This window comes from Pelodiscus sinensis, unplaced genomic scaffold, assembly GCF_049634645.1.
Source record: "Pelodiscus sinensis isolate JC-2024 unplaced genomic scaffold, ASM4963464v1 ctg83, whole genome shotgun sequence".
NCBI classification, from domain to species: Eukaryota; Metazoa; Chordata; order Testudines; family Trionychidae; genus Pelodiscus; species Pelodiscus sinensis.
The window spans coordinates 263,225-275,760 of NW_027465848.1; the positions used below are offsets into that span (position 1 = coordinate 263,225).

A 12,536-nucleotide genomic window follows, 5' to 3' on the forward strand; every position below is an offset into this window, starting at 1 on the left:
CTGTGCTTGGGCTGGGGGGGACCCCTACTGGCCTGTGTCTGTAAGTACTGCCCAGCGGGGGCACCCAGAGGGCCCTCCTCACATAGACCATGGCCCAACCAGCTCTCACCTGCCTGACGAGGGAAGGGGTCTGAACAAGGAAGCGTGTGGCTTGGAGAAGGGGCAGTCTTGGCTGGGCAAACATGAAGAGAAGAGACTGAGCCGAGTGCTGGGGGTTCAGGGGCCTGTGCCCCCTGCCTCAAGGAGTCTAAGGCTGCCTGGCCCTGACTCCTATATCCACATCGCGCCTAGGCTGGGCTGTATCCTGGCTGGAGTCTCCTCTTGCTGCAGACGGGGTGCAGGGTCGGGGGTACCCGGCGCACCGACACACCGTGTAACCGCTCCTCTCCCCCGTTGCCGCCTTCACCAGCTCCTGTCCGCGTTCTCTCCTCCTGATACAGCGGCAGCAGCGCAGTGTGGGGAGAGGGTCTTGCATGTAACCGTGAAGTCGAACCATTCAAACATGCGTCCAGACACGTCCCTGATGGGTACTGAGGACTGAGCGCGCTGGGCTGAGTTGCAAACCCACGCCCATGGCCAGGAGGAAGGGGATCTCCCTGCCAGGGTTCCCTGTCAGCTGTGCGTGTGTGACTGACTGCTCAGGAGAGAGTCGCATGCTGCCCAGCTGATTAGCAGAGCGCCCACAGCTAGGTTTTGTTTGGACCGGTGGTGCACACGCACAGGCCTCGGTGCACATCACACAGTTGGTTCTGCACGTGGGTGGAAGACAGTAGCGAGCGCCTGGGTCCCTGCCTCACTGCCCGTCTTGTTTTGGCTGCTGCAGATGTCATGGCACCCTCAGTACCGGAGTTCCAAATTTCGCCACGTCTACGGCCGGCCTGCTAGCAAGGAGAAGTGTTACGACTGCGTCCCCATCACCTCCAGCGTGCACGACAACCACTTCTGCACCGTCAACCCCCGCTTCATTGCTGTGGTGACAGAATGCGCCGGGGGCGGGGCCTTCCTCGTGATTCCCATCAGTCAGGTGAGCAAGGGCGCAGGGCACGGTCTGCCCCTTCCCGAGCTATCCCCTGCGGGAGGGAGCAGCAGGGATCCCAGAGGGTTGGGACCACAATGGAAATGCTGGTTATTGCTGCTGCCTGTTTCACAAAATGCCTGGTAGGGCCAGAGGCTCTTTGGGACAAGGGACCATCTGTTGCATGGTTGTAACTTAGGCCTGCTGTAAACAACTGCTTGGGAAATGAGTCTTGGGTGGAAGCTAGAGGCATGGAGGTAAGTGTAACGGTGGGTAGGTTCCGGTTGTGACGGACGGGCCGTGTCTGGGCACAGCTGAGGGCGTCCGCTCAGGGCGAACTGCTCGAATCCGGGGCTACTTACAGCCCCCGACTGGCGACCTCTCCACACAGGCCACAAACCAGTCCCACAGAGCGCTCCAGCAACCTGCCTGAAGCCTCCCGAGCAAAACCCCTCCGACACCCCAGCAATATCCGTGCCCCAGATGGCCCCGGGCCTATACACAGGTGGGGGGTCCTAGCACCCAATCCCACCTACCCCAAACAAGTTCTGTCCGGTTCCAAGAAACCAGCCACAGAGCCCTGGTCAATTTACCCTCTGGATCTTACCCACAAATCACGCTGGGCCAATCCTTTAGAATCTATATCTAAAGGTTTATTATTACAGGAAAGAAAAGCATGAGAGTAAGGTTATTAAAGTACAGTACGTTACATGCACCGAATCTCCCAGTTCTCGATGCAGGCTCTAGCAGAGATGTTGCAGCTGCTGGTTTAAAAGTTCTTATTGCACATCCTACGATCAGGATGGGTTCACAGGTCTTCCGGGCTCTTCGATCCCTGCAGTGCTGCCTCTGGGATGAAGTGCTGAGCTGAGAACAAAATGGCATCGACCGCATGGCCTCTTTATACCTCCTTCCTGGCCTCTTCTGGTCTCAGCCGGTCACCTGGTCCTCAGCCTCTCTCTGCTGGCAGCTCTTGGGTCTCCGCCCTCCTACTTTAGGTGTGTCTTTGGGCCATCAAGGGCCATTGTTCCACAGGGCTTCACTACTCAGCCTGTCCATAGCAATGCTCAACCACATTCACAGAAATATTCAGCTTCCACACAGATTACAGATTCCTACCTACACACATAGACATTATACACTCACATAAATAGCGTACATAAGATCAACAAACAATAATCTCCCATTCAATACCCCACATGGCTCCCCCCACACCAATTTCTGGGGCCAACACCCCCACCTAGGGGTGCAGCAGCGATCTGGCTGCTTCCCTCCAATTCAGCAACGTGACACCAGTACACAGTAGTGGAGATGTGGCCATAGAGCTGCACATCCACCAAGGTGATCTATGCCATCAAGTGCCAGCAATGCCCCTCTGCCGTGTATATTGGCCAGACTGTCCAGTCTGGCTATGGGAGAGGGTTAATGGACGCAAATCAGATATCTGAAAAGGAAACACACAGAAACCTGTTGGAGAACATTGTAACTTGCCCGAGCACTCGCTAATGGATCTAAAAGTGATATTACAAAGCAGCTTCAAAAACCTGCTGGAGGGAGTAGCTGCAGAACTTGGTTTTATTGTTTTATTTACAAGTTTGACACTTGTAATCAAGGTCCAAACAAAGACCTGACCTGGATGGGGTTGTTACATTCAACCCTAATGGCATAAAAAACTAAGCACTGGGTACTAAGATCCTACTCTATTAGCCTCATTTAGCATGGATACTCTAATTGACAAGATTTTTTTCTCTATTTTTTCCCTTCTCTTTCCCTTCCCATCCTCTCTCTTTCTCTATTTGTACTCTGGACCCTTTAACTCCAGTCATCTGAAGAAGTGGGTTGTGCCCAAGAAAGCTCATGCTACCATCTACATTTCTTGTTAGTCTCTAAGGTGCTGCAGAACCATTTGTTGTTTTTAATTTTTTTCTGTTACAGGCTAACACAGCTACCCCTCTAGATCCATAGCATAATACTGTCCCACATCAGGTGGAAAAGTTGAAGTCCCTTTGTTGTTCTTTTGTTCTGCTTTTTGTTTCTGGGAGGATATCATCAATACAATGTCACCATCTTCTTTTTAAAAGAAGAACACTAAAAAATAAACATTACAAAACAGGTAAATGGCGGTTGAAAATAGCAACTCAGCCAGCTTTTGTTGCTCAATTCCATCTTACTGATCCACTGTAATTTGTTATAGGGAGAAGTATTTGATTTTGGAGAAAGAATGTAACAATCCCCCAAGTTGAACTTGAGCATGCCAGTTCCAATCTGGAAGGCAGGTGCTAGATTACCTGTATGAGTATTAGGTACGCTTCATAGAACACTAGAACTGGAAGGGACCTCGAGAAGTCATTGAGTCCAGTCCCCTGCCCTCATCATAGAATCATAGAATAATAGGACTGGAAGGGACCTCGAGAGGTCATCGAGTCCAGCCCCCCGCCCTCAAGGCAGGACCAAGCTCCGTCTACACCATCCCTGACAGATGTCTATCCAACCTGTTCTTAAATATCTCCAGAGAGGGAGATTCCATCACCTCCCTTGGCAATTTATTCCAATATTTGACCACCCTGACAGTTAGGAATTTTTTCCTAATGTCCAATCTAAACCTCCCCTGCTGCACTTTAAGCCCATTACTCCTTGTCCTGTCCTCAGAAACCAAGAGGAACAAATTTTCTCCTTCCTCCTTGTGACACCCTTTTAGATATTTGAAAACCGCTATCATGTCCCCCCTTAATCTTCTTTTTTCCAAACTAAACAAGCCCAGTTCATGAAGCCTGGCTTCATAGGTCATGTTCTCTAGACCTTTAATCATTCTTGTCGCTCTTCTCTGTACCCTTTCCAATTTCTCCATATCTTTCTTGAAATGTGGCGCCCAGAACTGGACACAGTACTCCAGCTGAGGCCTAACTAGTGCAGAGTAGAGCGGCAGAATGACTTCACGAGTTTTGCTTACAACACACCTGTTGATACAACCTAGAATCATATTTGCTTTTTTTGCAACAGCATCACACTGTTGACTCATATTCAACTTGTGGTCCACTATGACCCCTAGATCCCTTTCCGCCATGCTCCTTCCTAGACAGTCGCTTCCCATCTTGTATGTATGGAACTGACTGTTCCTTCCTAAGTGGAGCACTTTGCATTTCTCTTTATTAAACCTCATCCTGTTTACCTCTGACCATTTCTCTAACTTGCTACGGTCATTTTGAATTATGTCCCTATCCTCCAAAGAAGTTGCAACCCCACCCAGTTTGGTATCATCTGCAAACTTAATAAGCGTACTCTCTATCCCAATATCTACATCATGGCAGGACCCAGTACTGTCTAGACCATCCCTGACAGATGTCTGTCTAACTTGCTGTTAAATATATCCAGGAATGGAGATATTCCACAACCTCCCTGGGCAATTTATTCCAGTGTTTAACCACCCTGACAGGCAGGAACTTTTTCCTAATGTCCAACCTCAACCTCCCTTGCTGCAATTTAAGCCCATTGCTTCTTGTTCTATCCTCAGAGGCCAAGATGAAAAAGTTTTCTCCCTCCTCCTTGTGACACCTTTTTAGATACCTGAAAACTGCTATCATGTCCCCCCTCAGTCTTCTCTTTTCCAAACTAAACAAACCCAATTCTTTCAGCCTTCCTTCATAGGTCATGTTCTCTAGACCTTTCATCATTTTTGTTACCCATCTCTGGACCTTCTTCAATTTCTCCACATCTTTCTTGAAATGTGGTTCCCAGACCTGGCCAGAATACGCCAATTGAGGCCTAATCAGTGCAGAGTAGAGGGGAAGAATGACTTCTCATGTCTTCCTCACAACACTCTTGTTAATGCATCCCTGAATAATGTTTGCTTTTTTTTGCAACAGCATCACACTGTTGACTCATTTAGCTTGTCATCCACTATGACCCCTAGATCCCTTTCTGCAGTACTCCTTCCTAGACAGTCGCCTCCGATTCTGTCTGTATGTGTGAAACTGATTGTTCCTTCCCAAAGTGGAACACTTTGCATTTGTCTTTATTAAACTTCATCCTATTTATCTCAGACCATTTCTCCAGTTTGTCCAGATCGTATTGAATTATGACCGTATCCTCCAAACCAGTTGCAACTGCTCCCAGCTTGGTATCATCTGCAAACTTAATAAGCGTACTCTCTATGCCAATATCTAAATCGTTGATGAAGATATTGAACAGAACTGGTCCCAAAACAGACCCGTGTGAAACCCCATTTGTTCTGCCCTTCCAGCATGATTGTGAACTATTAATAACTACTCTCTGAGAATGGATATCCAGCCAATTATGCACCCACCTTATAGTAGCCCCTTCTAAGTTGTATTTGCCTAGTTTATTGATAAGAATATCACGTGAGACCGTATCAAACGCCTTACTAAAGTCTAGGTTTACCACATCCACCGCTTCTCCCTTATCTACAAGACTTGCTATCCTATCAAAGAAAGCTAACGGGTTGGTTTGACGTGATTTGTTCTTTACAAATCCATGTTGGCTGTTCCCTATCACCTTATTATCTTCCAGGTGTTTGCAGATGATTCCTTCATTACTTGCTCCATTATCTTCCCTGGCACAGAAGTTAAACTGACCGGTGTGTAGATTCCTGGGTTGTTCTTATTTCCCTTTTTATAGATGGGCACTATGTCTGCCCTTTTCCAGTCTTCTAGTATCTCTCCCGACTTCCAAGACTTTTCAGAGATGATAGCTAAGGGCTCAGATACCTCCTCTCTCAGCTCCTTGAGTATTCTAGGATGCATTTCATCAGGCCCTGGTGACTTGCAGGCATCTAACTTTTCTAAGTGATTTTTAACGTGTTCGTTTTTTATTCTATCTTCTAAACGTACCCTCGTCCCAGTAGCATTCGCTATATTAGGCATTCCTTCATCAGACTTCTCGGTGAAGACCGAAACAAAGAAGTCATTGAGCATCTCTGCCATTTCCAAGTTTCCTGTTACTGTTTCTCCCTCCTCACTGAGCAGTGGGCCTACCCTGTCCTTGGTATTCCTCTTGCTTCTAATATTTTTATAGAATGTCTTCTTGTTTCCCTTTATATCTGTAGCTAGTTTGAGCTCATTTTGTGCCTTTGCCTCTCTAATCTTGGCCCTGTATTCCTGTGTTGTTTGCCTATATTCATCCTTTGTAATTTGTCCTACTCTCCATTTCTATATGACTCCTTTTTTATTTTTAGATCATGCAAGATCTCGTGGTTAAGCCAAAGCGGTCTTTTGCCATATTTTCTATCTTTACTACACAGCAGAATAGCTTGCTTTTGGGCCCTTAACAATGTCCCTTTGAAAAACTGCCAACTCTCTTTAGTAGTTTTTCCCCTCAGTCTTGCTTCCCATGGGACCTTACCTACCAGCTCTCTGAGCTTACAAAAATCCACCTTCCTGAAATTCATAGTCTGTTTTGCTGTTCTCCCTTCTACCCTTCCTTAGAATCATGAACTCTGATTTCATGATCACTTTCACCCAAGCTGCCTTCCATTTGGATATTGTCCACCAGTTCCTCCTTATTTGTTAAAATCTAATCTAGAACAGCTTCCCCTCTGGTAGCTTTTCCAACCTTCTGAAGTACAAAGTCTCCAATCACCTATTGAACCATCTTGTTAGTCTGTACAGGGCTACATCGTCCTGTGTTTTGTTTCAGCTACACCAGACTAACACGCCTACATTTCTATCAAGAACTTATTGGATAGTTTGTGCCCCAATGTGTTAACTTCCCAACATACGTCTGGATAGTTGAAATCCATCACCACCAAAACCTGCGCTTTGGATGATTTTGTTAGTTGTTTAGAAAAAGCCTCAACCAGCTCTTCTACCTGGGTAGGTGGCCTGTAGTAGACTTTGTTTTTAACCCCTTCTAGCCTAATCCAGAGACTCTCAACACTTCTGTCTCCTGTGTCCATCTCCACCTCAGTCCAAGTGTGTACATTTTTAATATACAAGGCAACACCTTCTCCCTTTTCCCCCACCTGTCCTTCCTGAGCAAGCTGTACCCTTCTATACCAGTATTCCAATCGTGTGTTATCCCACCAAGTCTCTGTGGCATCAACTATATCAGAGCTGTGTTTGTTTATTAGCACTTCCAGTTCTTCCTGCTTATTACCATGCTTCTTGCATTTGCATGTAAGCATCTAACGTACTGATTTGATCTTGCCTGCCAGTTCTGCCTTGCCCCCTCCTTTATCTCTGCTATTATAGCCCATGCTCCCTCCCATTTCTGACCCTCTCCCGGGTCTCCATGTTCTTCACGTACCTGTGGCTTTGGTTTGGAAGGGAAAAGCCCATTTCTGCTCCTGCGCCTGTGGAAACAGAATATTGTACCGAGGGCTGCCCTGGCCTGCTCCCTCCTGGCGGCACCACACCCCTCTCTTGCGAGGCTTCGGACAAACATCGTTCACTCTGCCCACCCAATTCCTTCTTGGGAGCTGCAGTCCCAAGCCAGCAGCTTCCCAGTCCTGCCTGGGAATGACTTCTGTGGGTGAGATCTGGGACTACTCCCTGGGCACACCTGTTCCCCGCTTCCAGCACCAGCCCCTCCCGGCAGCCAGCTCCCCACACACAGCCTGGCTACCGCTCCTCCCTCCCTTTCTGTGGGAATGCTGGGAAATGTAGTCCCTGGCTCCAGAGCCGGCTTTCTAGGCAGGGAGCTGGCCAAGGAACTACAGCTCCCAGGCTGCCTTGGGTTCCCCATCGTGCCCTGCAAACTCCCACTGCACAGTGCCACGGTGGGGGGGGGGAGAGGTGGGGGCCCTTCTGAGCTTGGGCTGCTGCCAGGGAACGGGCTGCCAGGCGTGGCCAGGCGGGCGTGCTCTGCCAGCACGGCACAGCGCCTGTGCGGGGCGCTTGGCCTGGTCCCCAAGAGCACGTGCAGCTCGTCAAATTCTCTGGGGCAGGCTGTGCGCCACTCTGGCAGGGCAGGGATGGGAGCGAACCCCCTGCAGCGAGAGGCCTTCCCTCCTCCCAAGGGCATGCCAGGGGCAGGCTCCTCCAGTCCTCGAGCTCCGGCTCCCAGAAGTCTCTTGAGAGTGATGGGCTGGCTGTGCCGCAGGTGGAGGGAGCACAGGCTGGCTTGGCAGGAGACGTGCAGGGACAGGGCGTGGCTCTCGTTTCCTGTAGTTCTCTCGTGCCAGTCCCCCGCCCGCCTGTGCAGTGCAGGTGCTCCACAGACCCTCCGAGCCAGAGACAAGCGCTGGCGCTCCCGGACTGAAGGCCGGTCACCACAACCTCCCTCCCCACCTTCAGTGACCCAGGAGGGCCATGCTCCTCAGGGCAGGGCCAGGCACTGGCTCACTAACCCTACCGATTTGGTCTGGGCGAAGAGATGGCTTCCCCAAGCAACAGCGATCTCCAGCTCGAGGGACCTGCTTCTGACCAACCCCGCCCCCCATCCCGTAAATCTGTGCAGCGTTAGTAAGGAAAGCAGAGTCCGGAGCTGCCGGGGCAGGTGCAGCCTTCCCTGCTGTGTGAGGTCCACGCAGTGTGAATGAATGACACCGTTCCTGCTGAGGAGACGCCTCAGGGCACATGCTGCAGAAGCAGCATTGCAAGCTGAGAGGCAGACACGGCCTTCGTTTGTGCTGGATACCCTGGTGAATCCAGACCAGCTAGGGGCTGTGTCTGCCCTGCGAACTGGGGCGCCTCGCAATGCACTGCTGCCGTGTTCCGCGTGCGGGAAATGCGCAGACTGCGTGCGGGAAATGCGCAGACCGTGTGCCAGTCACCCCTGGACTCTCCTGTAGAGCTGCAGTTCCTAGTCCAGCAATTGTGAACTGAGCAGCCTATCAGCAGCTCCAGGCATGCTCTTGGTTACTTGGGGCTGGGTGATTCCACTACACTCCCAGTCCCAGTTTTTCCCTCAAACACGTGTTCTGCACTGTTCATCCTTCTGCTGGACAGTTGAGGTATTATGGGGCCTTTGCTCCTGTAAGGGGTCAATAGCCGACAGTTTGGGTAACTACAGTTAAAGTCACAAACAGCTCAGTGTAAACCCAGCACGGAGTTAGTTTAGATGAACAATTCAGATGAGTTTATTTAACAACAAAGAACTAGATCTTGTGAATACCAATGTAAGTCCGAAAAGGTTCCACTTCATCTGCGCAATTAACCTAGCTGAAGTTGCATTTCTTAATTCAGCCTTGTCCCAGAGTGTAGTCGGACCCTTAGAAGCAACGAATGGTCTTGCAGCACCTGTTTGTTTGATCATTTTTTCCAGCTACATACTCAAATGGCTTCCCCTCTGAGTCATTATTACTCTGCGAGGCATTGCCAGTGGCTCTGGGCCAGGGGTGGGCAATCATTTTTAATGGGGGGGGCCACTCCAAGATTTGGGAAGTGGTCAGCAGCTGCACGTCTGGGACAGAGGTTGGGTGCAGAAGGGAGTTTGGGGTAGAGGACTGAAGTGCAGGAGGGGATGCGGGGTCGGAGAGGGAGCTTGGGTGAAGGAGGGGGCAGGGGCTTGGGGTGCAGGGTCTGGGAGGAGGTGTGGGTGCAGGAGAGGATTGTGACCTGGGGAAGGGGCTTTAGGAGGGGGTGCAGGGTCTGGGACGGAGGTGGGGAGAGAAGTACAGAAGGTTTGGGGCGGTGACCTGGGGCAGGAAGGGGTGGGTGGGTACCAGATGAGACGCTTACCTAAATGGCTCCCAGCCAGCAGCCCTGCAGGAACCTGAGGCTGCTGCAGTCCCAGTCTGCTCCATGTGTTCTGTTCCGGCAAGAAGGGGAGGAAGGAGCTTTGCATGCTGCTTCTGCCTCCAGCAAAATGTCTCCGCTCCTATTGGCTGGAAACTGGCCCATGGGAGCCGAGAGGTTTTGACAGTGCGCTGAGTCTCCCAGCGTCCAGAGCAGAGAGCAGCCCGCTGTACAAAGTGGTGTGAGCTGCTCTGTGGTCGGGGCCCAGCGAAGTGACCAAGGGCCGGAGCTGGTTCGCTGGCCACGTCTTGCCCAGCCCTGCTCTAGATGCTGCCCTGTTCCTCAGCCCCACGAGTCCCTTCTCCTGTAGCAAGCAGCTGTGCCACTGTGGCACTTGCGATGGAGACTCACTAAGCCCCTGGCAGAGAGCTCCCTCCCGTCTGCTCAATAACTGCACCTCTGCGGGAGAGGAGCGATGCCAGCAGGAAGAGCTTTCCTGGCCACAGAGCGCCGTCTCCACTGCCTGTTGAACGGGGGAACAAGCTTGCGCAGGGGGTGGCTTTTCCACACCATGAGCCACGTCAATAGCACAGGCCTGCCCTGAGCTACGGGGTACGTGGCTGTAAGGGCAGCGTGGGCCCGTTCCCTTAGACAGAGCGCTCCAATAGCATCGTGCCATGTGAGATGCCAAGGAGCGTAGCTCGGGTCATCTGAGGCCACCTGCACGGAGGCCCCTGCTCTTGAGTGGCCAGTGGCCTTCCTGACCTGCCCCGACTTGCTGTGCTTTTCAGACTGGCAAGCTGGACCCTCACTACCCCAGGGTGTGCGGGCACAAAGGGAACGTCCTCGACATCAAGTGGAGCCCCTTTGACGACTTTGTCATCGCTTCCTGCTCTGAGGATGCCACGGTAAGTCCCCCGGCTCACGCGGGCCTCAGCTCACGGGCGCTTTGTGTGGGGACGACACGCACAACCCCGAGCCAGGGCCCCCGGGCGAGGGGCTCGTCTCCCTGGGCAGGGCCACCCAGCAGCGGCCTTCCACGGAGTCCGTGGGCTTCCATCTGAACAAGAGACAATCCGAATTCTGAGACCCAGACCTGAAAACAGCCTGTCTGGGTGATTGCTCCATGCCAGAGCTCAGAGCAGCAGCTCCACGTGGCCAGGGCGACTCGCGTCAGAAGCCTGGCAGAGGCTGCTCTGCTGTGGCTGCTCCTCCGATGGAGGAGTGTTGCTGCTCGCAGCTATAGGTGCCGACTGTGCACTCGGGGGCTGGAGCACCCATGGGGAACAGTTAGTGGGTGCTACTTGTGCACTGGCAGCCAAGTTCCCCTGCTGTTCTCCGCGCCGCAGTGCTTCTCGCCCTGCTGGCCACCTCATTGCCCTCCCTCCCAGCACTCCTGCCCACCGTGGACAGCAGCTTTGGGGGGGAAGGAGTGAAATGGGCGTGGGGCAAAGGCGGAGCAGGAGCAGGAGCTGGAAAAGGGTGGGGCGGGGTCGAGCGCTCCCCGGCTAGATGGAAAGTTTGCGCCTGTGCTTTCAGCTGCTCTGGGTTAACAGGTAGAAGAGAGGGCAAAATCTGGCCCAAGCAAACATGGAGCTAGACTCCCTGCCACCCTCTTATTCCCACAGGCCCCACTGAAATGAACAGTGCCACTGGAGGAATAGCGTTCGCCTAGGGGACATTCAATCGGTTAAAATAGGGATTGGTAAATTCAATTCCAATGCAGGACAACACTTTTGCACACAGCACAGTTAGCCTGTGGAACTTACTGCCACATAATCCCAACTATATGTATAACATGATGGGGACTAAATGGAGCTATTACCACTCGAGAGACATTTTGGAGTCATTGGGGATAGTTCTGTGAAAACATCCACTCAGTGTGCAGCAGCAGTCAGAAAAGCAACCAGAATGTTAGGAGTTGTTAAAAAAGGGATAGGGAATGAGAATATTTTATTGGCTCTATATTAATTCTATGTGCAGATGTGGTCGCTTCACCTCAAAAGAAGATCTCTTGCCATTGGAAAATGTTCAGAAAAGGGGCCACAAAGATGAGTAGAGGTCTGGAATGGTTGCCATATGAGGAGAAGCCAATAAGACTGGAACTTTTTAGCTTGGAAAAGACGACTAAGGGGGATAGGATTGAGGGCTCTAAAATCATGAATGGTGTAAAGAAAGTGACTAAAGAAAAGTGATTTACTTGTTCCCACAATGCAAGAATCATCAAGTGAAAACACAAGGAAGTTTTTCTTCACTCGGCTCAGTCAACCTGTGGAACTCCTTGCCAGAGGATGTTGTGAAGGCCGAGACTATAACAGGGTTCCAAAAAAGAGCTGGATAGATTCCTGGAGGACAGGTACATCGATGGCTATGAGCCAGGGTGGACAGGAATAGTGTCCATTGTCTCTGTTTGTCAGAAGGTGGGAATGACCAAAGGGAATTAATCGCTTGATTCTGTTCATGGCATTGGCCACTATCAGCAGACAGGATACTGGGCTAGATGGACCTTTGATCTGACCCAGTGTGTCCGTTCTTATGTAAATTAGTATGTTTGAAAATATAGGAAAACCTCCAGAAACGCAATACATTTCTGATTCTGTTATTTAACAGTACAATTAAAACTGTGATTAATCGCAATTAATTTATTTGAGTTAATTGCATGAGTTAAATGTGATTGACAGCCCAAATGCGCGCGTGCGCACACACAGGAATGCACATGTGCCCAGGCAAGTATAGTCAATCACTCACAAGCAGCTCGGTAGTGTTAATAAAACCGATTCCTTCCTCTTCCTACTGTCGTCTGCTGTGCACCCCAGAAGCAACTACGCCAGTGACTGTCGCTGTCCGGCGGGTGTCCTCTGCAGCCCTTTGCGTGTTGGGACGGGTGC

The 12,536-nt window shown here is 51.0% G+C and overlaps 2 protein-coding genes across 4 annotated transcripts in view; both read left to right on the forward strand.

Annotated features, from left to right (window-relative positions):
• Positions 1 to 961, forward strand: part of TBC1D2 (TBC1 domain family member 2) — a 115,645-nt gene extending 114,684 nt beyond the window's left edge. Inside the window, exon 15 of the transcript XR_012898878.1 lies at positions 824 to 961. The gene's annotated coding sequence lies outside the window, so the exon portion shown is untranslated. The remainder of the gene's footprint in view (positions 1 to 823) is intronic.
• The window catches only part of CORO2A (coronin 2A), a 110,531-nt gene that overhangs the window by 68,777 nt on the left and 29,218 nt on the right, over positions 1 to 12,536 (forward strand). For all 3 annotated transcript variants that reach the window (XM_075915000.1, XM_075914999.1, XM_075914998.1), the window contains exons 2-3: positions 824 to 1,024; positions 10,440 to 10,556. In XM_075915000.1, the coding sequence (XP_075771115.1) occupies positions 824 to 1,024; positions 10,440 to 10,556 (318 nt within the window). The remainder of the gene's footprint in view (positions 1 to 823; positions 1,025 to 10,439; positions 10,557 to 12,536) is intronic.